Source organism: Fundulus heteroclitus, unplaced genomic scaffold (genome assembly GCF_011125445.2).
Source record: "Fundulus heteroclitus isolate FHET01 unplaced genomic scaffold, MU-UCD_Fhet_4.1 scaffold_437, whole genome shotgun sequence".
Taxonomy (NCBI): domain Eukaryota; kingdom Metazoa; phylum Chordata; class Actinopteri; order Cyprinodontiformes; family Fundulidae; genus Fundulus; species Fundulus heteroclitus.
This window is the reverse complement of record NW_023396854.1, coordinates 41,302-66,219: the sequence shown is the minus strand read 5'-3', so window position 1 is coordinate 66,219 and position 24,918 is coordinate 41,302. Positions and strand designations below refer to the sequence as shown.

The 24,918-nt window shown below is 42.4% G+C and overlaps 2 protein-coding genes and 2 non-coding genes across 4 annotated transcripts; 2 read left to right on the top strand and 2 right to left on the bottom strand.

The window, feature by feature from the left end:
• The first annotated feature begins 2,350 nt into the window (after positions 1-2,350).
• Positions 2,351-3,894, top strand: crhb (corticotropin releasing hormone b). The gene is made up of 2 exons (XM_012879667.3): positions 2,351-2,576; positions 2,942-3,894. The coding sequence occupies exon 2, from the start codon at positions 2,963-2,965 to the stop codon at positions 3,476-3,478; it is 516 nt and encodes a 171-aa protein (XP_012735121.2). The 5' UTR covers positions 2,351-2,576; positions 2,942-2,962; the 3' UTR covers positions 3,479-3,894.
• Positions 3,895-6,042: 2,148 nt separating this feature from the next.
• On the bottom strand, positions 6,043-23,304 carry trim55b (tripartite motif containing 55b). The gene is made up of 9 exons (XM_036131450.1): positions 23,189-23,304; positions 19,124-19,279; positions 18,541-18,710; positions 15,941-16,121; positions 10,765-10,860; positions 7,423-7,656; positions 7,312-7,334; positions 6,814-6,938; positions 6,043-6,729 (listed from the first exon to the last, which is right to left on the bottom strand). The coding sequence occupies exons 1-9, from the start codon at positions 23,198-23,200 to the stop codon at positions 6,581-6,583; spliced, it is 1,146 nt and encodes a 381-aa protein (XP_035987343.1). The 5' UTR covers positions 23,201-23,304; the 3' UTR covers positions 6,043-6,580.
• trnaa-agc lies at positions 21,539-21,611 on the bottom strand. The gene has a single exon. It is a non-coding gene; the product is annotated as a tRNA-Ala (tRNA).
• trnay-gua lies at positions 22,502-22,587 on the top strand. Its single transcript is given in 2 exon segments — positions 22,502-22,538; positions 22,552-22,587. It is a non-coding gene; the product is annotated as a tRNA-Tyr (tRNA).
• Positions 23,305-24,918: the final 1,614 nt, after the last annotated feature.

The following is a 24,918-nucleotide window of genomic DNA, read 5'->3' as shown; positions in this document are numbered from 1 at the left end:
TGAATTAAAAACTCGGTGTAGTGTTGCTGCTTTCGTTTTCATTGCCATTATGAGACAATTTCTAAACAACTTAAAAAGGTTTCATGTCTCTACAGTGAGAAACATTATTCACTATCAGAAAGCATCTGGGAGAATGTCTTACATCACCGCAAACGGACATCCCAGTAAATCACCAGGGAGATTTTAAAAAGCCCAGGAGCTGATTGTTAGATTTTACAGTTCTGCGTTAGCAGTACATAAATGTGAGGGACAGGATCGATGGTTTGCATGCTTTTTACCCACGTAACAAATCTGAAAAACATGAACGTGTTCATGTTAGCAGCCCTGCAGGCTCAACACTTTGTACAGCCACCCCTCACTGTAGTTACATTTGTAAGTCTTTTGCACATCTAGGGAAATTTGTGCACCTTCCTCCTGTTAAAACAGCTTCATGCTCGGTCAGACTGGAGACAAGGCATCCAGGAACATCAGTTCTTAAAGTCTAGCCACAGACTGACTGGCCCATTCAGTCATTGAATGTGCTTTCATCTGAAGCCTCTAACAGGTTTTCATCCATGACTGGATGAAGGACAGCTTGGTGTCCCTGAGGACATCATGTTCATTTTTTACAAAGCAACCAGAGAATCCACACATACTGTGGTTAAGACCGTAGGCAAAACCATTGACCCTCAGGTCACCTCAGGAACTTTTTTCTCAGGAAATCGTTAAGGCAAGCAGACAAGATGATGTTGGATTTCGCATGTCTTAAACCCTGAATACGTTCCCTTGAAATCAGAAAATTCCTTTGTCCCTTCGTCAACTTTATTCACAAATGAAGACAGCGAGGTGATTTAAAAAAAATTATTATTAATTGATGCGTTGATGCTTTGGGGATGAAGAATAGCTTGTAGAAGTCTGGCTGTGTTTCAGTGGAACGGCTGGAGAGGTGACCAAATGCTGTGGAAAATGTTTCATGATTTTTATATTTTTTTAATGTTGTGGACTGTATGTTTTAGTCGGTGAAGCGGTTGTTTCTCCTGCCCGGGAGGAATGTCTCCCAAGGAAGACAAATAAAGATTTTTTATCTTTGGTCTTCAGCTTGTCTTGTGTTGAGCTCAACCCATCTTCCCATCAACTCTGACCAACCATGTCCAGAGCATGATGCCTCCACCACCATGCTTCGCTGTAATGACGGTGCGTTCCAGGTGATTAGCAATGTCAGCCTGGAGCCAAACAAAGCGTCTTGCCTACGTAGCCCAGAAATCTAGATGTGAAAATGCACCACAGCCTTACATCACTTGCCTTCTCTGCAAGGCTTCTCTGCTAATTTATTTATTTTAATAATAACTCTTGCAGACACCCTTTCACAAAGACCTGATTTGCTAACTTATACGGTACGTTGTGTTGATCTATTATGTAAAAATCTTGCCTTGTGCTACCCGTACGGAAGAGAAAAAAAAAAATCAAATTTCCTCCACAGATTGGCTGCTTTTACTTGCGAGCACAGAATCCGCTGATCGAGTTTGACCCCTGGACGTTTGTCTGGAACATACATTTTCCTGATAAAAATGTCTGGGCTCCTCTTTAGGAATAATGGGAAAAGTTTTTGTCACATTGTTAAGGCGAGTTACTCAAAGTACCAACTTTGTCCAACTCTTTTGGAGCCAGAATCTCAGAGGCGTTACAAACATAATCAAGAAAAAAAGGGTGAAAATACAGCTTTAAGGAATGAAATGATTTAACATTCTAACGGTTTGCCTGACACCAGACTGAGCTCTACATCTTGAAAGCAGTTTCGGGAGGCAGGTCCCTCCTCTAAAGCAAGGTGGCCAAGGCGGAGAGAGGTGGTGACGTACATATGTGCAGCAGCAATGAATCACCAGAGCCTGTGTGTCTCTCTCTGGGCCTGAGGTGTTTGCAAATGCACATTCATTAATTGCAACTCAGGTCAATTGAGGAACTGCTTTAGAGTCATTATTTTGGTGCAACAAGCAGAAATAACTCATTTTGAACGCACCTGTTAAAGAGCAGGCATTCCTTTTCGGGATATTCCTGCAGCCCATGTACTGTATTGATCAAAGAGAAGCAGAAATATTAACTAAATGTTGAACTCAGATATAAAAACAAACAACAACAAAACAAAAACACCCAATCAGAGCATATATTGATCCAACACTTCCATTAACTTCTAAGCAAAGTGCTTCTAGAATCTCCAACTAACCCTTTCCAGTGAAAAATGCCTGTAGGTGTGGCACCTATTTAGGCCTGATCTGCGAGCGCAAATGGGGGGTGGATGTGGGGGGTAGATGTTTGTGCACGCGTGCGCACGCTCACGTATGACTCATCCCATCCGAACTGAAGCACTTTGTCGGAGGCGTCCATTCACGTTCCACCTCTGCGAGGACGCGCAAACTCAATCTGGGGCTGGCAGCGACGCGCCTGTAGTGACGGCAGCTATATAAAAGTCCATTCAGCATCTCTTCCCCCTTTAAGTAACTATATACTTGTCTCCTCGGAGAAGCGAAGGAGGGCGGCATCTCGCCAACTGTACTTGGCAACCTACAAGGCTGTAGACCTCTGGACTACCTGTACTGAAGGTAGGGAAATCTTCCCGGGCGCTTTTTCTGTTTTATGCTTTGTTTGACATGTTTTTTGTATCCTCAATAAAAAAATTTATCAGTGCTGCTTTTATGTTCGTTTGTTGTTGGATTTTTTTTATTTTTTTTTGTAATTTGTACATCTCAGTAAAGGTTTTAACATTAAAAATTGGGGTTACGCACAGTTTTGCTTATCAATCCTAACATAAGCAGGTCTAAATATTATTAAAACAGACTTTATTCAGGCATACCCTAAATTAAATCACCAATAGCTCTTTCCCGGTGTTTTTTTTTCTTGTGCGTAATTGTCTCTTTACGCAGCAGACATGAATCCTTAAGATGCTGTTTTTTTTTTCTTTCACCAGATTCCCAGCTGAAATCCTGACATGAAGCTCAATTTATTCGGCACCACCGTGATTCTGCTCGTTGCCTTCTTACCGCGCTACGAATGTCGGGCAATTGAGAGCCCAGGCGGTCCCCTGCGCATCCCCGATCTCCAAAGCCAAAACTCCGAACAGCAGGAGCAGCAGCAGCGGCAGTCGGGTCCCATTCTGGAGCGCCTTGGAGAGGAGTATTTCATCCGGCTGGGAAACGGGGACTCTGACTCTTTCCCATCCTTGTACTATCCCGGCGGATCCCCGTCCATTTTCAACAGAGCGCAGCAGCTCCAGCTGACGCGGCGCCTCTTGCAGGGGAAAGTTGGCAACATCAGGGCGCTCATAGGTGGCCTCGCCAACCGCGGGGACGAGTCAATGGAGAGGGGGAGGAGGTCCGAGGAACCGCCGATATCCCTCGACCTGACCTTCCACCTGCTGCGGGAGATGATGGAGATGTCCCGGGCGGAACAGCTGGCCCAGCAGGCGCAGAACAACAGAAGGATGATGGAGCTGTTTGGGAAATGAAACCACCTCTCCAGCCCGCCAAAGATCTCAGTTCTCCCCGTTTCTCTCTTCTTCTTCTTCTTCTTTTTTTTTCGTTCCGCATTTATTAGCACAAAAACATGCTGTGTGCAATATAGTGCTGCTTTATCACTCTATAATTTTCTAGCTTTAACCTGAAAAATGATGGAGCGTAAACGGGCTGGACGGGTCGGGTTAATACCTTGCCATGTTGATGTTGGTGTCGAATTTGTAGAATTTCAGAAGATGCACTTTTCTTTGGTTCAGACATGAATTTGTATTTTGTTTTAGATTTACGAACCGCTGTATTTATGATATTTATGTTTTGTTAATAAACTTATGTGCAACCAGACATTTTTTTTTCTGTTGTGCAACGACACGTCTTATATTTCTATTTTTTAAATAAAAAAATAAATAAATGCAACTCTTACACTTCTCTGTCAACATCCTTACAGGAGTAAAGCGAAGCTCCAAGGCAAACATGGGAATTGAACTGATTTCTAAGGTTTACACTCGTGTAGCTGGAATGCTCAGATAAATCCTAACGAGAGCATATATTTTTCACATTTTAGACCAAATTGTACGGATAAGTAGATAATTGTGGCAATGCAAACCGTAAAACCCAATCACCCAAAAAGAAAGCAAGAAAAAAATTAAAAATATGTCAAGATAGGAGCTCCTGCAGTGGCAAACAGTCATTTTCTCTGCAACCTGCACCCTCAACATACATATCTTATCAAGCCATCAAGAAGCAAGCGTAGAGCTCCAATATGCACCACTAATGAGAGCAAACCGCATTATGCGTGCCTGTGTGTGTTGATCTCTGACCTTAAAGAGTCAGGGTATACTAAAGAAGATCTGTGCACCGAGTGACTCATCCTCTCACGTCGCCGCTAAGAGCTCCTAGTGCTGCTCTGGGCCCCATTTGTAAGGGATCCAACTCACAGAGTGATGCCGCGCAGTGATTAGATGGGACTCAGTGATAGGCTACGTCTGAACTGAAGCTGTGTCAAGGTGAGACCACGAAGAGCCTCTGCGTCGTCTTGAGTCGTGAGCACGAACCGGACCAAGCGCATAATCTCCTGAGCTGGCTGTGAGGTGGGAAAGCGAGGGCATTCAAGCCCTGGGAGACTCTTAATTGAACAAGGCGATTTCAGTGATTGACACAAAAAAAAAGAGAAAAAGAAAAAGAAAAAAACCTTGGAGAAATGAGGAGGATTCAACATCATGCGGGTGTATCTCACATAAAACAGTTTTTCTTTTTAAATATAATTGTAATTACTCTGATTCCTCTCACAGAGCGAAATACCAAAAGCATTTCTTTTTTATTTGATTTTAGCTTACAGCTAACATCAGAATGTTTCTTTTTAAATACATAATTGTTGGCCTACTGAAAATATGTCCAAGTAAAGTGCCGAGTATGCCCTCAATACTTGGACTCTTTGTGCATAAATTACTGCACTGATGTAGCGTGGAGGCCATCAACCAATGACTGCTCAGGTGTAATAAGAAGCCCAGGGCGCTTTAATAACGGCCTTCAGCTTGTCTGCATTGTTGAATCTGGGTTTTCTCTCCTTATTATTAACAATACTTCCTCTACAAGGTTTAGCTTTGGTGAGTCGGCTGACCAATCAAGCCCAGTACCATCAGGGTCAATGAAGCGGGTAGTGGTACTTTTGGCAGTGTGGGCAGATGTCCATCGTGAAAATTAACCTAGCATACTCCATAAAACTTGTCGGCAGAGGAAAAATGGGACGGCTCCACTTCCTGGTAGATTGGGACACGGTGGAGCAACACCATCAGAAGACATGTCCCACCAAGTTGTCCCTGCCTGTGGAAACTTCACGTTGGACCCCAAGCAACTTCAATTCTGTTTCCCCTCACTATTCCTGGGACCTGAACTTCTGAATGAAATGGGACATTTAATTTAATTAGAAAAGAGGTTTATGGACCACTGAGCAACAGTCTGGTAACTTTTTTTTACCCTTATATTAAATAAGACACTTCTGTTATCATCTGCTGCAGCTAGGTATGCTTGCGTGTTGTGGCTCTTTAAGCACAGACTCCAGCTGCAGTCCATGTCTGAATCTTGCCCAAACTCTAGTGCTTAGTTGTCTCCTCAAAACTGAAGCTAATCTTGTTGCTTGTGTAACGTTTTCTACGGTAATTTTTCCTTCCACCCAACTTTCCATCAACTTTTTTTGGATACAGCACTCAGTGAACAGCCACCTTCTTTAGCAATTACCTTTTGTGGCTTCCACTCCTTGAGTTCAATGTCTTTTGCACTACAGAGTGACACATGACTGTGTAGATTACAATATTTGAAATAATTTTCTTTGTTTTATGTAAATCTCTAATTTGCTGAGATGATAAGTTTTTTTTGTTTTCTCTGTATGCCACAAATGAACAGAAATAGCAGTTTGAAATATATACTGAGTAGATATCACATGAAAGTAAAATGGATTACTACAATAAATTGACTTTTCAATGATATTCTAATATAATAGGACACAAATGTAGTTATTATAGAAAGAAATACGTAGTAATGGGTGTCATCATTATTAAAATACAGTTCAAATTAATTTTAATGTCACAATGTATAGAAGATCTGCCATAAAATGGCAAAAATGAAGACACATATAGGAAAATATCCATGTTATGTGATTAAAAAATAGAAGAAATGAGCAATACTATAATTTCACAGTGATGTTTTTTTTCTTCTTCAAATCTCCGCTGCTCTCATTAAGTTACATCAATCATGAAAAAAACACCACGACAGGGATAAAAGAGGGAGTGAAGCCCTTTTCTTCTGCCGTCTAATTACGTAGTTCAAGTAGCGAGTTATTAAAGGTCAGGCGGTATGAAAAATATATCTGATTCGTGGAAAAAGCCAACAGCAACAGATAGTCTATCAAAAGATGTGCCTAAGATCAGAAGAGGGGAACTGGAATACACAAATGTGATGAAAAGAAATAAGACTTGATTTGTGTTATTGTTATCATCTTCCTCCTTTACTTCTGCCCTAAAATCAGAGATTCCCTTTTGTCACGGATGTAAAGATACAACACAGCTGGTCAGAAACCAACAATAAGGAGAAGCAGCCCTTCAGCTCGTGGTTGGGCTCAGGGAGGAGTCTATTTGCTGGGGGGTGTTAGGCGGCGCCGGGGAGGCTGAACTCGCAGCCCCTCCAGAAACAGTCCGTGCGCCTTCTGCCGCCCCTGCGTCTACGTCTTCTTCATCCTCGCCGTCGTCATCTGCAAAGAGAGTGAGCCACGGTCAGATAAGAGACAGAAACCTGGAGGAAAAAGAAGCACGTGGTGGATAATCTGTCGCGTCACCTCGGATGAAGTCGATGCTGCTCAGAGCCTGGCGCTCTCTTCTGAAGTTCACTTTGTAGTGATCCATTTTCTCATAGCCGTGCTCAACTTTGTCCAAGTGTGCCGTGCTGGATGCCTCCTCCATCCTGAGAGCAATTATTTAAAATAGCACATCCATTGACTGAATTTCAGCCTCACACACTCGCGGTGGCACCTTTTTCGAAGCGCATTCGTGCGTTTGCGATTTTCGGCGCTTTTTCGCGGGTTATTTCGGGATGCCACAGCTCAAGATAGGGATTTGCAACATTTCACAGATTTATTTTTTCACGTCAGCCACAGAGAAAGTGTGAACGAGCGGCATTGGAGTGCGGCGGCAGCAGATGTGGATTCGGTGAATCATTCACAAGAAAATCAATAAAAAAAAAAAAAAGTTTTAAACCCAGAGGAGCACCTTAAAAAAAATGAATTTGCATTTTTACAGCCTTTGCCGGTTGTTTATTTATGTGGACAAGTACTCACTTTTTAAGGAGATCCTTTGCATTCTGAAAGAGACAAACGTACATACTGTTTAAAGGGGACTTTTTTCTTTAACCTAACCGTAAAAGTTTAAACTCTACTTCACTTTCAGACCTGAAGGAAAAGAGCCATTTCTGTCTCATCCAGAGTCTGAATCCCTCTCTCCACGATCTTGCAGCTCTCCTCCAGATGGTCTCCGTACTTCTTCGTCAGGCCCTGAATGTAATTCACCTTCTCTTCCTGCTCGGCCGTCACCTTCTGACTCATATCCCGCTTCTTCCCCTCCAGCATGGAGTAGAGCTGGTCAAACTTCTCGCACACCTTGGTCTTCTGCCTTCGACTGTTCTCCTGGAGGAGGGGGGGGGGGGGGGGGGGGGAAAAGCATGCAGGGGAAAGACGGGAAATTCAATCCACATGAATAATTTAGGTTAGCTGAGTGAGTGTATGCAAATGTAATTTGTGGGAGAAGACATCTTTGAATATTGAAAATCTAAGACAATCACAGCGTGTTTATCTTTTATATATTTTCTTTAATTTAAAAAAGGTCCTGCAAAGGTATTCACGCCCCTTGAATCTTTGGTTTTGTGAAACTTCAATTGTTTTATTATAGATTGTTTTACACCACCAGTGACTGAAATGTTTTCTTTTTCCAGGTCACATTGGATCAGTTGGGTCAATTTTCATGTCTTGCCACAAAAGCCCCATTTACATACCCTTGTTAAACCGATCCGAGCCGAGACCAGTCCGAGCTTGGATCAGTTAACCAAGCCGAGCCGTTTACACACCACGCTATCCCGGTTCCTTGGTTGCTCCCCGCCACCTAGTGACGATCTGCGGTACTACAGCTCTGTGGGATTTAAGGCGGGACCAAGCAAATAAAAACGGCGGCGCCCGTAACATTCAGGCAGTTATGCTTTGAGTATTATTGTGATATTTGGGTGTTTGCGGAAAGTCAGGGGAAGAAGGCAACCATTGGTGAATTTACTTGAGAGAGTCGGCTTTTGGGAAGTGGATGAGACAAACAAACGTCTAATAAGGATTTACAGACGCCTGAAACGACAGACGCTGAGGTTCATCACACTGCTAAGCAGAATCATCTGTAAAAATCGTGTGGCACGGTAAGGAAGCTAGTATTATTATGAATGTCTGAAATTTGTCTGAATGGAGTGTGAATCGGGACGTGCAGCCAGACACGCCGGAAAACCAGCGGACAGCTGACTGGGATGACGCGGTCTGCTCATGCGCTCTTCGTTATCAGATAACCGGGATAAAAAAAAAAAAAAAAAAACAGGCCGAGACAGGAATCAGGAACTGGTCTGCATTTAGCGCGGCCTTTTATTTTTATGTCTAGCTCGGTTCAGTTCAGTCTGCTGACCATTTACAATCGAGAGTTATCTCGGTTACCGAGCTCGGACTGGTCTCCGCTCGGTTTAAAAAGTGTAGTGTAAACGGGGTTAGATTCTCATTTGTATTTAGGTCTGGACTTTGACTAGGCCGTTATGACCCGTGCGTATCCTTGACCTGAACCGCTCCTCTGCAGCTCTGGCTGAGTGTTTGGCATTGCTGTCCAGTGGGTCTGTGAATCTACAGGTGGGAGAAGGTAATGTGAGTTATTGTGTATTTAGCTCCATACATCAACTCTGATCAGGTTACCTGTTCCTGCAGAAAAAGGAAAGCACCACCTTAGGCTGATGAGTCACTCCGGGGATGCAGTCTTAGCTTTGAGCAACTCGTAGAGTTTGGCATGGGGGAGAAAAAGGTGAGTTTTGGTCTCATCTGGCCAGAGCACCTTCAGTGGTTTCCAACCCTGGTCCTCAAGTACCGACATCCTGCATGTCTTAGGCTATGTTCACACTGCAGCCTGAAGTGACCCAATTCCAATTTTTTTGCCCATATGCGACCTGTATCTGATCTTTTCATGACAGTCTGAACAACACAGATGGGATTTTTTCAAATACGACCCAGGCCACTTGGATATGTGGTCCTGAATCCGATACGTATCTGAGCTTTTCAAATGCGACCTGTGTCTGTACGGCCTGGTCGCATTTATCCGACCCAGATACTCGACAAACTATTCTGCGTCCTGCTATGTAGAAGCGGGAAGAAAGACAACACCCATAGCGGACTACAATGAGAAGAGCAGTCAGTGGAGAGAAAGCTCCGGTTAGAAAATATATTAAAGATCGCAAAATGCGCTGCAGCATTATAATCCATGTTTACTTTAACACTGAGGACGCTTTGCTACGTGTGACGTCATCGCGTCCTCAACTACGCATGCGGGACACTTAAGTTGTATCTGTTGTGTCAGATTTCACAAAAAAAAATCTGAACTGAGCATTAAGGCCTGCAGTGTGAACGTAGGCTTAGGTGCCTCCAGGCCGCCACACACCTGACTTATATGAATGGTTTAGAGGCTTCAGCCCTTGATGGCTGCTGAGGAAGTCATGCAACCATTTCAATCAGGTCTGATGCAACTCAGAACATCTAAAACATGCAGGGTAGGAGAACTTGAGGAGCAGGGTGGGAACCACTGGCCTACACGGCTTCTCACTGACTGCGTACGGCTCCTTCTCATTATCGGTATCTATTGGCTGCACAGACCTGTAAAGGGCACCATGAATAGCTCTGGATCTCTGTAGCTCCTCCAGAGTTAAAAAAAAGGCCCTTTGGCTGTTTCTCTAATTTATGCTCTCCTTGCCTGGTTTGTCAGTTTAGTTGGAGAGTCGTGTCTTAATGGGTTTGTAGTTGCTTTGAATATTACTCAAATGTAATGTTCAAACCTCAACTTTCTGATGCTGTTAGCTAACTAATGCTCTCAAACGCCCCTCTGAGGCTTTAAATTGTATCTGTATCCATCCAAATAATGAATTACACACATCAGGTGATTTGTGAGTGATAAATAGCACTTTTGACCTCAGACTGACCCCCCGAAGCACTTTATTTAGAGACATATTCTTCGAAATGCGGTTTAAGCGCAACAATTACTTTAATTAGGCACCGTACGAGACAGCAAACCTCCTTCAATACTTCTGATTTGAGTAAAGTCTCTAAAGGCGACACATGGGGAACTGGAACCAACCCAGCTTTCTCTCAGCTAAACCTAATTGTGACACATAAACCAAAGTAAAGCTGCCTGTTCCACTGCCCATCGATTACGCTGCTTTTTTTTTTTTTTTTTTTTTTTTTGTCAACGCTACAGGGGCAGAGCAGAAATCTGGTGCTTGTTGAGGGAGAGAGAGAAAAAGTGAGGGAACAGAACAACATGGCACTGAAAACAGCAATTTTCCTCTCCCTCCTTTTGTGTGGAGCCCACAGACTGATGCTGAAAAAAGCAAATAGAGTGGCAGTGACAAGGACACACTGCATTAGTTTGTGAGTCTCTACAGGTGGGGTAGTGCATGGCACAGGTTGAGGCCCGCTGCGAGCAGCCGGACGCTGCAGGCGCACGACACTGACCTCTATGACGCGACAGGCTTCCTCTAGCTGACTAATGATGCCTTGGATCCTGTCGTTGCTCCCAACCATCATGGTGATCCCGTCACTCAGCTCGGTCTGCAGACAAAGGTAAGATGGGAGGGATTACTTAATGCAATCAGGGACACTTTTAACCAGATGCTGACATACATGACATAAAAAGACCCTCATAATGTTTTTTTTTTTGCTCCACCAAAAGGATTAGCCTCCATTACATTTACATTACTACGTTTGCCCTCTTTACACAAATTGGGGTTTCTACTCGCTAAAGCCAATATGACGATTTCTTGCCGTTTTCAGCTTCAAATAGGTCGATTCTAGGGCTGCAACGAGGAATCATTAAAATTGCCAAAAAAAAATCGACAACTAAAAGCGGTGGCAATGAATTTCATTATCGATTTCGTTGTGTCGCGCGATTAACGCGTCACTTGTCATGCAGGCGGTCGTCAATGAGCACCAAAGTGACCCAGGACCTAAAATAGCATGGAGTCATTGATGAGGGTGAAGAGAGCTAAACAGCAGGGTAAGTCTTTACTATATCTGACGTTTGTTCATTTTCAAAGGGAGGAAACGCAAACAGCGATTGGCTCGTGGCTGTAAGTGGAGTGCTGCGCAGCTGAAGTCGAGCTTCAGGAGCTGCATGAACGTCAGTCTGGTAGCTCGTCTAATGCGGCTGTTAGCTTGTTAGCTGGTTAGCGACAGGAGCTCGTTTACATGCGTAACTTTCCCGGATGTGATTAACTGGCCACCAGATGTGGGTTCCCTTATATAAAAGAAATTTTTTGACCAATCTGTATAATCTGATTGAATCTGACTTTGTAAAGTGCCTTGAGATGACATGTTTCATGAATTGGCGCTACATAAATAAGATTGAATTGAATTGAATTAAAATGTGTTCAGATTAAAAGAAAAGTGTTCTGAATGCACCGTTTAAATGGGCTGAAAATCAAATAATGACGTGTGTTTACTCGCAACAAACTTTATTCAAAATAGAAACTTTTGCAGAAGTTTTGTACTATGGGTTGTACTATGCACCAGGTTCTGAGAGTGGTTGAGAACTCATGCTGTTCCAGTGTCCAGACATCCTCTACCTGCCTCATAAGAAATACAGTCACCAAGGCTCTCGTCGGATCTTCAGCAGTGATTGGCCAAACTCTATTCAATCTACCTGGTCTACTGCTCCTCGTCCACCAAGGAACACTAGTCGGCACGTTTATCAGTGGTTTGGTCCGCCTGGTTCGGTCGCTCATAATAAAACCATCAACTTCGGTCTCTTCAACATCCGCTCGCTCACGAGTTTTGGGCTTGAACAAAGGGAGCGACCAACAACGGCGAGTAATGGCTTTCATCGGCACCGTGGTGAAGACCCGACACACGGACGCGACGGCAACGTTTCAAATTACGCTGTTGGATCGCTTGTTTCCCAGACATTTTATTGGTTATGAAATTGGAGGAGTTTTGATATTTTCAAAGCAGTCCAGACCGACAAGGATCAAGAGTCTGAAGATTTTGCTGGAACTGACTGAAATCTTGTTTTTATGTCTATTCCACAGAACAAAATACAGCCAGGTTCATCTTATGTAACAGACAAGGAAACAGCCTAAAGCACCTTTCCACAGTTTCACCAAACATAATATTGCTGGGGTGTTCCACAGGGCTCTGTCCTGGGACCCTTGTTGTTAATCATTTTCCCATATCACATCAACTACTATATACTTCTTCTTACCTTCGAAGTTTTCCACAACCTTGCCCCTCCATATCTTTCGGACCTCCTCCACATTGCTGCACCTGACCGTACCCTCAGATCCTCTTCTATTCATCTTACTGTGCGTTACCTTTTTTTTTTTTCTCTCGCAATATGTTATTATTGTAGAATAATACTTTTCCTAAAATCATACGTTGGTATGTATTATAAACAGTAGCCATCTGTTTTATCTTTTTCTTTGTTTTTCTTTTGCTTTCTAGTCCAATGTAAATTTGCTTTGCAGGGTGGGCATTATAAGCTTATTGCTTCTGCCAATACACCCTTTTTCAGACTGTTTTAATTTATGTTATATGGATATATGGACATATACTGTCGTTATTATACACTTGTGTGTCTGAAATAAATAAATCAAACTGTATGGCCATGTTGTAAGCATGGGGAGCAGGGCGTTCAGCCACTCTGCTCCCCAGCTCTGGATTTCACTCCCACCTGATCTCCATAACGCAGACTCATTACATTTCAAATCCAAACTCAAAACTCATCTGTTTAGAGGAGCCTACGCACTGTGATTGCAAGTGCACTTTGCACTTATTTTTACTGTGTATTTCAATATTGTGTCTGTTTTTATGTTAAATGATGTAAAGTGACCTTGAGTGTCAACAAAGGCGCCTACAAATAAAATGCATTATTATTATTAATAATAATATGAAGAAACTGTTCAGGAAGAAAACACATTCTAGGTCTCAGAGATGAGCGTGTGTTTGGTGTAAAATGTGTGTCAAGCCCAGAACAAGAGCAAAAGATGTTGTGAGATGCTGGCTGCAGCTGGCAACAAAGGGAACTGAGTCCTGTTCTGATGTGGGCTGAAAGACCACTCAGCAAAGAAGAAGCCATCATGGTTATGATCCTCGGCTGTTAGGTTTTGGGTTTCTATCGCGTTTGTGTTTTCCTCAGTTCCCTGTTGTTCTAACAGCCTTATTAGTTTATTTTTGTGTTCTGTTCTTTGTGCATTTGGATGTGAAGTCTCGCTGTTGTCTAAGCTGTTGTCGGAGCTGTTGCACGGGAGGTCACTTCCTGAGTTACTGCGTGGGATCCTGTTACCTGAGCTCCTACAAGGGCTGCTACAGAGGTTCCTGGTCACCAAGCTTCTGGTCATTCCTGGCCCCAAGCTTCAGAAAAGATGCAGGTTTCTCTTCCAAGGTGCTTGTCTGAGTTGTCGACTCCCACCAAGAGCCCTGCACCGCTGTCGACACTCGCCATTGGTCTTGCTCCGTCGCCGCCGGCCTCCAAGAGCCCTACTCCATCACGGCAGCCTTCTAGAGCCTTCTTACATCGAGGTGGACCTCCAGAAACCCTGCTCCACCAGGAGGGTCCTCTGAACTATCCCTCTGAGTCTCTGCTATGCCTGGGAAAGCTTCCAGGCACCCTGCTATGCCGGGGAAGGGTTCTGTCATAATTTAGGTTTTTCTTTGTTTTGTTTGGACAGTCTGGATTGATTTATTTCACTTTATGCTCCACTCCTCTCAACCACCTGTCACCATCCTATAAGATCAGTCACCTCCCTGCCACCACTCAGCACCAGATCAACTCTGCCTGCTGCAACTACTTAGTAGGGGTGGGTATTGCCAAAGAAGTCACGATTCGATTCACGATTCACATGCCATGATGCGATTCTATCACGATGCATCACGATACTTAAATTATTGCGATGTATTGTGATATTTTCACTGAACACTGTTAGAAATAAATACAGCCATTACCAGTGGCTGACTGGCTGTGTATGATCTGGATAGTGTCTTCAATTGATACATACTGTAACTGAAAGAAACTGAATTTATACATAGCTGTATTTATTGAAATGACTTTTGGAGGTATTGCCATGAAAACAAATATTACTATTACTGGAGTGGACACACTGACAAAAAGTGCTTAGGATTTATAAAACTTAAAATAAAATAAGGATAATCAGTGCCGTTTACATGGCCTCAGTGGTCCTTTAAACCAATGAAATGAAAACATTCAAATGTTTGTGCGTGTAGATGTTGGAGCTAGCTTGCAATCGAATATTGTTTGTTTAATCTGCGCTTGCGGTGCTGGCAGCTCTTGTTTTTCTGGATGGCGCCTCTGCATGTGTGCCTTTAAGTTTGTTGTGTTCCCACAGTATTTCATTACGATGTAACAGTGTTTGCAAATTGGGTGAGTCATATCAATTTAGTTTTTACCTTCTTTGTTTTTAAAGCCAAAATGCGTCCAAACATCTGACTTGACATGTGATGGAGCCGGGCAAATGTTCTCAGTCTCCTCCATGTTTTGTTTATGAATGACCCGTCGCAGTATCCCACAGCTGGAAATGCTTGTGACACAAGGCAGAGGGCGTCAACACATCCGCAGCGACATCTACTGGACTGGAAGTTGTATTCCACTTGTTTTTGGCTGATGTCCGCCAACTGTTCATGCAATTTTATTTATTCGTTTTTTAAATTAGTAAATCGATTCTTGGCGTCAAGAACCGATGCATTGGATCGCTAAAATTAGAACCGCGATGCATTGTGATGACGATTATTTTGCACACCCCTACTACTTAGTACCAACTCTGATCACCAGTCACTCCGCCTCACTCATCCGTTCCCTGCCAGAACGTCTGTCTTGTTTCCACAGCTGCATGTGTTGTTCACTCCGGAGACCTCCCTTCATTTTTTCGTGTGTTATCCCTGGGATCGGTCCTCGTCCTGCCCACTAGTCTGCTTACTAGTGCTTGTGTGCACCGTCTGGAAGAAGGATTCCAGTTGGATTCTGTGTGTCGCTCTGTTCACACTGGAAATACGTTGGTGGCTTCCAGTCAGATTCTGTCTACAACTTCCGGTCACGTTTGATGATGCCTGCAGCTCTGAATCAAGTCTGGTTCTGCTTGCCACTTCAGGTCAGTCTGGTTCTCCCTGCATCCATCTGTTCAAGTCATCCATTGCCTCCTCACCGGTTAAAAGTCAGCCTCAGTCTGCAACCTCAGCTCATTATCTGTCACCACCCACCTTATCAAAAAACCTTTTAGGCGTAACCCTGTTGGTTCAAATATCGGGTTCGCCACGTACACCATCATCACAAAAGCTTGTGAAAGGACACCCAAACTGTTTGACCCCAAGTTAAACCCAGAAAATACAGAGGAAATGTACATTGCTGAATTTTAAAAAAACAAATAAAAAATAAACTGAATATTTTCTGTCTCATTATTCTGATATTCAGCAAATAAAAACAATGTGGGTAATCCTAACTAACCTATAACAGGATAGTTTGATTTACTGTCCGATGTAGAGGAGAAAAATAAAAGCTGGTGTCTTTTTATACTCTGTGTGTGTGTTTGCTTGCTTTCTGGTTACAACTGTTTTCATATGAATGTGAAGACAAGATTATTCTTTCCTTTAGTGAAGAGAGCATCTAAAAACTCAGAGTCCTCACCCTCTTTGTCTGGTAGACGCTGTCGAGAGCCGCCACCTCGCAGTCTTTGTGGGCTCCAAACACCTTACACATCGAACACGTGGGCACGCCGTGGGTCACGCAGTAAATGTTGATCCTTTCATCCTCGTGAACGTCGCACATGGGCGTCTCCTCCTTCCTCTCCTGCGCTGGCCTGCTGCTGCTGTCGAGGTGCGATGGAAAACAGCAACACCTTTCGGTCATTTCACGGCATAATGATGTGACATGTGACGTCGCTTTTGATAATGTCACTGTTACACACCTTGGCAGATTATCGACGAGCCGTCAGACTTTATTTTCCATTAATGCGTGCACTGTCAGCAAGATAATGGATGTAGCTGAATGCTGAAGCACAGGTTTCAGAGGATTTCTACTTGCTATGAATCAGAAATGCCTATTAAGAAACTAATTCTTATGATACTATACATACAATCAAAACTTTTAGGCTATTCAGTCACTGACTGTAAGCCACTCCAGCTAAATGTCTCAGAAGCCTCGGGTGCTTTGACCAAATCAGTGACGTGACACTTTCCGTTCATTCCTTTTTACACACTTTCTTGGTTCTGTGTCTTATAAATAAGGTACTTGCTGCACATAAGACGGTGCAACCATTAAATCATGAACTAATGCGCCGCCTTTCACATTTTGTTATGTTGCAGCTTCAATCAATACAAAGTAATGCCTCATTTTAAAGCAGAAGGAATTTACACATGGTAAAATCTTTTCTAAGTAAAACTCTTAAGAGTGATGTGGATGTGTATTCATTCCCCTCTGAGATCAATAGCTCAAGCTCAGTCTGATTGGGTGGAGAGCATTTATGAACGTCCATTTTTTAAACTCTTTTACACATTTCCAATTGGACTCACATCTGGACTTTGATTAGGCCATTGTAACAGATAAATATGCTTTATGGCCAAAGTGGGGGTCGGGACACCCCTCGGAGTCACGACATGATTTGATGCTGATGTGCTCAAAATATTTAGTATTTCCTTATTTGCGAAACTGATACCAAAATATAACAAAATGCTCGAAATTACTAATTTTAATGCAGGTGGGAGGCTGCATGTTTTGTAAACGGTTTTATAAAAATACTACTTTATTCTCGTAATTTTCCCCCGAAAGAGAAAATAAAATTCCCACGTGTTAAAAGGGGGTCACCAGTCTCTGGCACCATTATTTTCGGGGTCGCAGGCTAAAAAGTTTGGGGACCCCTGGTCTAAGCCGAGCTTGGTTCTGACAACCGTCAAGCTATCTCGGTTATCTTGGTTCCTTGGTTGCTCCTCGCCTCCTAGTGACGATGTGCGGTACTACCGCTCTCTGGGATTGAAGGCAGGACCAAGCAAACCAAAATGGCAGCACCCGTAACATTCAGGCAGTTATGCTTGGTTATATTTCGTTGTTTGCGGAGAGTCAGGCAAAGACGGCAACTTTTGGTGAATTTAGTTGACAGAGTCGGCTTTTGGGACGTGGATAAGACAAACAAACGTCTAATAAGGATTTACAGACACAGGAAACAACAACAGACACTGAGGTTCATCACACTGCTAAGCAGAATCATCTGTGGAAACCGTGTGGCACGGTAAGGAAGCTAGCTATGAATGTCTGAAATTTGTCTGAATGGAGTGTGAATCGGGACGTGCAGCCAGACATGGCGGAAAAACCGCGGACAGTCAGCTGACTGTAAGGGGATGACGCAGTCTGCTCATGCGCTCTTTATCAGATAACCGGGATAAAAAAAAAACAGGCCGAGACCTGCTCAGGAACTGGTCTGCAGTTAGCGCGGTCCGGTTATGTCTGCTGACCATTTACACAAAAGTTATCTCGGTTACCGAGCTCGGACTGGTCTCGGCTCGGTTAAAAAAGTGTAGAGTAAACGGGCCTCATGTAGCTGCTCTGGCTGTATGTTTATGGCCCTTGTCCTACTAGAGGGGGCAACACTTCTCCCTCCAGCTCTGATTAGCCTACACAGCTGAAAAACAATAGCTGCTGCCACCACCATGTTTGCCTGCAAACAGAGAGGATCTCCTACCCGAGCCGTGGATCGCTGCAACTCCTCTAGAGTCACTTCTTCACTGCCTCTCTGATTAATGCTCTCCTTGCCAGGACTCTCAGTTTAGGGGAAAAGCCATGCCTGGGTAGGGCTGTAATTACGGCGTTCTCTTTCCAGTTTCAGGTGGCGGATTGAGAAGTGCTCCATGAGATGTTCAAAGCCGCAACGCAACTACTTTGGCCTTGATGGGGCTCTTTGGTCGCTAATGTTCTCTAAAAACCTCTCAGGCCTCCACAGAGCAGCTGCATTCATCCACCTATGTACTCTTACAGTTATTGAGCTTGAAAGGGAACTGGTTGCTTTGAATTTTATTTCGGGGTACTGGAGAGAAGTGGGTTTAAGACAAATGCACACCACAATTTTCAGATTGTTTTTTGTTTTTGTGGAAGACTATTAAACACTTTCCACTTACTTTTATGCATGGTATTATATTTGCAACATGTGCAAACTTTAATTGCAATAAAACACATTAAGGTTTGTGATTTTCTTTGTGTGTGTGTGTGTGTGTGTGTGGGGGGGGGGGTTCTCTCACCTGCCTGACTCCTGTTTGAACATATCAATGATGTTCTCAACCAGCAGGTTCCTCTGCAGGCCGTAGACCCCGTGCCGGTCCAGGACCACCTCGTGTCTGCAGGACGGGCATCGGAAACGGCCGCCGGACGTCAGCGAGCCACTTCTGGTTGGCAGATATGGGTTTGCCGCCTGGAGGCAAAAGCAATTCAAAACCTGTATTTAGTGCCTTAGCGGTTATGAAACGTTAATCCAGGGGATTAACAGGCAGGCAACATCAAGGTTGAACCGTGCTGTGAACACTCAAAAATTGGCCCATGCGGTTTGAGGATCGTGTAAACGCAGAGATATGATACTTTGGGTACTTTATCCAACTTCTAAACATTTTCTAACTTTCGTTTATTGCATAAATAATCTGAAAACAAAGCATATACTTTGGGAGGTGGCAGTGTATTTGTCATTTGCACACTAACTTGTGTTCATACACTTTTTGAAGTAATCATTTTAAAAAGTTTAGGAAATACATTTTAAACATTCCGCTTTAAATGGTAGACACAACCAACAGGGTTCAGTGAGTTCTTCTTAAAATTCGATTTAAAGCGTACCTGAAAAACATCGTTGGCACATTTTCTACACAGGTTGTGCTGGCAGGGTAGGATGACCACGGGCTTTGTGAACATTTCCAAGCATATGGGACAAATCAGCTGCTTCTCCAAGTTCTCCATGGCGTTCGATTCGGGGGAAACGGCTTCAAACTCCGCCTAAACTCGGTCAAACCAAAGCTTTGGTAAAAGTTCACGTGAAGAAAAATACACGGCCAGACGCTGAGTCACACGGTGAAGAGAAGAGGGTGTGCGGTCCAATCCAGCTGGTGTCAGTTCTTTTTTTAGTTCGCCTTGCCATTTTTACCCTGCCCATATTTGAAATTGAGCAGGCCAGCATTCAACAGCTGTGTTAAAGCTTCCAACAAGGGTATTTAGAAAAAGCTAAAATATATAAAAAATCAAGCATAATTCCTCTTCAATAGTGAAACAAAGTAGCATTTTTTTAACCGCGTTACAGTGTGAACAAAAGTCTGGAAAAAGATGTTTCATTTTGGGGAATGACATGACTGATATTTTTGTAGATGCTAGGCTGGGCGGTGTTTCTCTTAGGTTGAAAATGTACTTGTGGTGGTGGGCAGTGGGGCTGAACAATTATGACATTATTGCAATAGAATCGCAATTTTAAAAAACACAATTTCCGAATCGCAGAGGTCTGCAATTTTTAGCTATGTAACAATTAATGGATAAAACGCATCCTTTAGGTGTCGGTAACATGTTTAAAGCGGGTTTGCCTCCGCATGGAAGGGAAAAGAGTTACAGCAGAGAGTGAGTCAAAATTAAGTGACTCAAAAATTAAGTCGCAATGGCAATTATGGTTGAAATATATTGCAATTTTGATTTCTGGCAAAATTGTACAGCCCTAGTGGGCTGCGCGGAGTTGCTTTGTACAGTACTGTGTAGCATGGTGCCAGTACCATACCATACCAATTTTATTTATAAAGCACTTTAAACACCAACAGGACCAGAGTGCTGTACACAATCATAAAATACAAATGTTCACTTATAAAACAATAATCAAAATGGTAAATAGAATTGGTAATAAATGAGTCTCTAAATCACAGCCATTCCTCATACTGGAAATCTCACATATCAGATGATATTTATTTACACTGAATAATGTGTAATCAGAATTTTACTGGAGGTTATTTGGGTTTTGTTTGTTTTTTTGCTTTTGATTTTTTTCTTTACCTCAGTGTCCAATTTTATGTTATTCATATCTTAATTTGTCAATCATACAATTCAAGAAATCAAAACAGCTAGAAAAGCAACATGCTAGTCAGCTACTGAGAGGGTTGGGGTCACTACATTCGTAACCTACTTGGAGACGGCTTTGGTCAGCGTTGCTAGTGCGGCATGGATATTCTGACTTATTTCCAAATACAACAAGCGAGCGCTGAGCAAACGAGAGCGAGCAGGAAGCAGCGCCATTAATTTCTGCTGCAAATGTCAACACTGGAGTAAACATTCATACTGGGAAGGTTAGCTACAGCAGCTAGGGGGCATGAGGAACAGAACCAAACAGAGAAACTCAGCCAAATGAAAGAAATTTAGGTTACCTGCAGGGAACACTACTTGCTTTTGATCCTTGTGCTCATTAGCTGATGTAGTTGCCTTTCCTAGTATAAATGTTTACTTGAGTTAGTGTTCAGCCTGACATCAGTGCTTATGTTAATCCAAGCATCTGTTTATACTTTTTCTTGAGTTTTGAGTTAATTGTTTGGACACAGCACTACACAGTGTTGCTAAATCTGACTGTTTCCAGCCCAAACACAACGTAAAAACCCGCCAATATAACAAAAGAAAAAAAAGCCAAAATCTCAGCACACAGCTCCCCACAAAATGTGCAATCAGACTATCAAATAATCTGCACACACAATATCACCTTCCCAATCACGCTGTCATAGCAACCGCTAAACGTTTTACCGCGGGAAAGGTTTATTAAAACGGAGGCAATTTAAAATAATAATAATAATCTGGTTCAAGTAAAAAAAATATTGTTATGTTTGCAGTGAACTTCTCGTGCTGGTCAATCTTTTTTTGCCGGTGTGAAGTTTAGATTTAAACCCAACTGCCAGCATCGATCCCCCGCGCCGCGACCGCTACCTGCTGCATCCCAGTGTTAGAGCTAAGTAAGCCCAGAGTTAGCCCAACCAGCCAATCGCTGCGCGCCTCAGATTCCAGTGGGCCAATCATGTCCCGAGCTGGTGGGCTTACTTTTCACCAATCTATTGAGCCTTTATGAACTCTCGCGGTAACACGCGGATAACCGTAATTATGAACTCTCGCAGTAACACACGAATAACCGTAATTATTGAAATTGAGTGGACCAGCAAAATCGCAAAAAAGTGGGAACTTCTTGGGCTGCTCGAGCAATCGTCACAGAAATTTTTTAGACTTAAAAAATGAAAATATTATTGGAGAATGCGGGCATCGATCCCGCTACCTCTCGCATGCTAAGCGAGCGCTCTACCATTTGAGCTAATTCCCCTTGTATTAGCTAAAACAGCTAGCATTAGCTTTGTAGCTAACCAGCCTGGTAGCATTTTTCTGGCTTGTACTGCGTGCATTTATCGATTAACCAAAAGACATGCTCTTAGGACCCATGTAAACTGCCTCCCGCACGGGAATAGCGAAGATTTAGACAACACACTACCGTGTACTAGCTTATGCTATGATAGTTTAAGCTAGCGGCGAAGTTTAGCATAAGCGTGCTGAAAGTTTGTACCCAAAACGAAAGTTTTTTTACAGACGTCTGCCCCCTCTGACAAGTTTAAATGACACCAATGTTGTGCACGGCCATGGGAGAAAAGGAAAATCATCTGCCGCTTTGACCGAAACGGTGTTTTGTTTACAAGCGCAATATAGTCTGAGATAATAAAAAAAAAAAGCTATAAATGTTGAAGTAGCCGTTTTCTCGCTACTACATCTTTTACGGTGGTTACGCAAAAACGTAGCCAGGTGAACGAGAGCGCGCAGCGCGTCACACCCACGCGCACGACCTGCAAATTCAACACGAATCACTGTCTCTCATTGACAGACTATTACAAAGACACAACAGTGGTAAACTCATTTTACACGTTGGACAATTGTAAGGGCATGTATGGGAAAATAAAATAAATATATTTAACTTCAAAACCATTCGGTCCGAATCACTCTCGCATGAACTGAATATTAAGTCTGCGGTAAATAGAAGATTTTACACGTCGGGCAACTGAAGGGACATGGATCCACGTCATAACGTCCATCATTTACCCTAAAGGCAAATATCTTAAACTGTTCTATTATGACTAGAGCAGCGAAAAACTACAAGATTTTTCAACATGCGGACGTGGCACACGCCTTTCATATTTCCCGGAAACTACGTCACGCCCATATCTCCCTTCGATAGCTCAGTTGGTAGAGCGGAGGACTGTAGTGTACACATGGACATCCTTAGGTCGCTGGTTCGAATCCGGCTCGAAGGAGAGAACTTTTTTTCCCCGTTATTCTCACAAAATAGTACATGTCTTACTATTGTAAATTCAAATGTCTTCATGGAAGTCCTTAACATAACACAGCGCAAGTGTTCGCCAAAGTAATACATTGAGAAATTATGATTTTTCAGCTCAATGTAAAACGCATATCTATAATTCGTGCAGACTGCTCTTCTCAAAAACTCGCCTATTTATCTTCAGAGAGTCCGGATCCGTCGCCGAATAGGTCATTTCTTGACCTACAGCGCCGCTCTACGGCAGTCCCCTTAAAAACAACAGCTTCTATTTTTCTCATCCTCGAGTATGACGCCATACTTACTCGAGCCAACGTTTGTCACGGCCGAGGGAAGCAAAGACAGGAAAATGACGCCCGAGGAGGCAAAAAAAATAGAAGTCTCCAGAGGAAAAGCAAAAGTTAATCTTGCTAAAGAATTTACATGTTGGTGTTTGAGGAAAGCGCAACGGGATAAAATACCCATTACCGAATATGTCCGAGTCCGTTCTTCAGTTTTGTAGGAGCTAAAGTGCTAAGCTACCAGGCTACATAACATACTAAGTTGTTGTTCGGCAAAAAAACAGATATGACACTTACCTGATGCGGCATATTTTTTGCTTCTCTGATGTAGTATTTAATCCAGAAAGACGGGGGATATGACCTTGTCTTTAGAAGCGGTTCAAACCGGTTTGCGATCAGTTTGCCAAAACCTGGAAGTTACGGGTCTAGCGCCCCTAGTGGCTAAAAGCTACACGGTTCTGCTTTAATAGTAAAAACGAAAAAAAAAAAAAAAAGGAACATTATAAGCAGTTTAAGTTTATTTTTTTATTATTTTTCTTTTTGGTCTTAAAGAATATTACGTTTTATCCATGTTAATACCAATGTTTTTGCAGAAAAACAGCCACTAATCCTATTTTTCAGTTGCCAATCAGATGAGCGGGTCAATAATTTAATAGCCTATCACAGGGACTAGTCAACAATTTGGCAGCCAATCACAGGGCGAAGTCAATCTTCTGTCCATGACCCGAATCCAGGGCGCATCGTTGGTGTGCTGTTGTAATGAGTGTTACCTGTATTGCTGAATATTCCGTTGTTTCAATTTAAACAATTAAAAAGGCATCCTTACTAAGCGGCAGCAGTCGAGCTGACAAACTGTCCCTTGCCCTAAGCTTCATATTCATACAATCTACAATGCATTACCATCTCACAAAATACAACTGAACACGCGTTGCTAACATGTTCACCCAGAAGTAAAAAATATTTAAAAAAATTGTATTTTATAGGTAAAGACCAAGGCATATATATATATATATATATATATATATATATATATATATATATATATATATATATATATATATATATATATATATATATATATATATATATATATATATATATATATATATAAATACATTTTCCGTCACACTTGTCCCTCATGGGGTCGCGAGGGGTGCTGGTGCCTATCTCCAGCCATATATATATATATATATATATATATATATATATATATATATATATATATATATATATATATATATATAAATATAATTTCTATTGATGTTATATGCCCAATAATATCTATAAAACACAACACAAACACAAACTGTCCCTGGGATTTGTTATTTAGTGCCGATATCAAGCCCTGACTGTTAGAATGGGTGGTACGTATTATGTTGCGTCCATGTCTTTGTAATCTATTGTTTTGCATACTTGTTGTGTTGACTTTATATAAATGCAACATGAACAAAATACCTCATCTGTCATTATAGAAAATGTCTAACCAACACTTCAAAAGCCAGAAGGCTATGGATGATACTGGGTGGGTCTCCCGACTAAGGGCTTCTGCTTACATCAGATGCAGGCAACCGACCCAGCCCAGGGCAACAGAAATGGTGAGCATTCGTAATTGACTGTATTGTCTGTCTGTTAAGCCGAGGACTGTAGTGAATAAATGGAAATCCTTAGGTCGCTGGTCCAAGAGAGACTTCTTGTTTTCTGGCAAAATGTTACATGTATTGATATTGCCATTTCAAATAGGTCTTCCTGGAGTAGTTAAACTTAAATAGTAATAAAAACACAGGGTGAGTAATTTAACATTTTCTGCTTACTCTAAAATCATTTTACATTTTATTTATGTTTTTGTAGTAAAACAATTGAGTGAAAAGAATAGTAAGAAGGGAAAAAAACGAATTTATTTCTATTAAAGAACCTAACAATAAGCACGGTTATTAACACTTGTAAAGGCCAGTATGTGTTTTTTGAATTTGTTGACCCTTGTCTTTACTGTGAGATTTCCTAAACACTGCCCATTTTTCCCAATCCTG

Coding starts and splice junctions, on each gene's coding strand:
- crhb (XM_012879667.3), top strand. CDS start 2,963: ATGAAGCTCAATTTATTCGGCACCACCGTGATTCTGCTCGTTGCCTTC.
- trim55b (XM_036131450.1), bottom strand. Junction 16,122..18,540: donor TTCAAACAGGAGTCAGGCAG/GTGAGAGAACCC, acceptor GCACCTCGACAG/CAGCAGCAGGCCAGCGCAGG. Junction 6,730..6,813: donor CAGCATCGACTTCATCCGAG/GTGACGCGACAG, acceptor CTCTCTTTGCAG/ATGACGACGGCGAGGATGAA.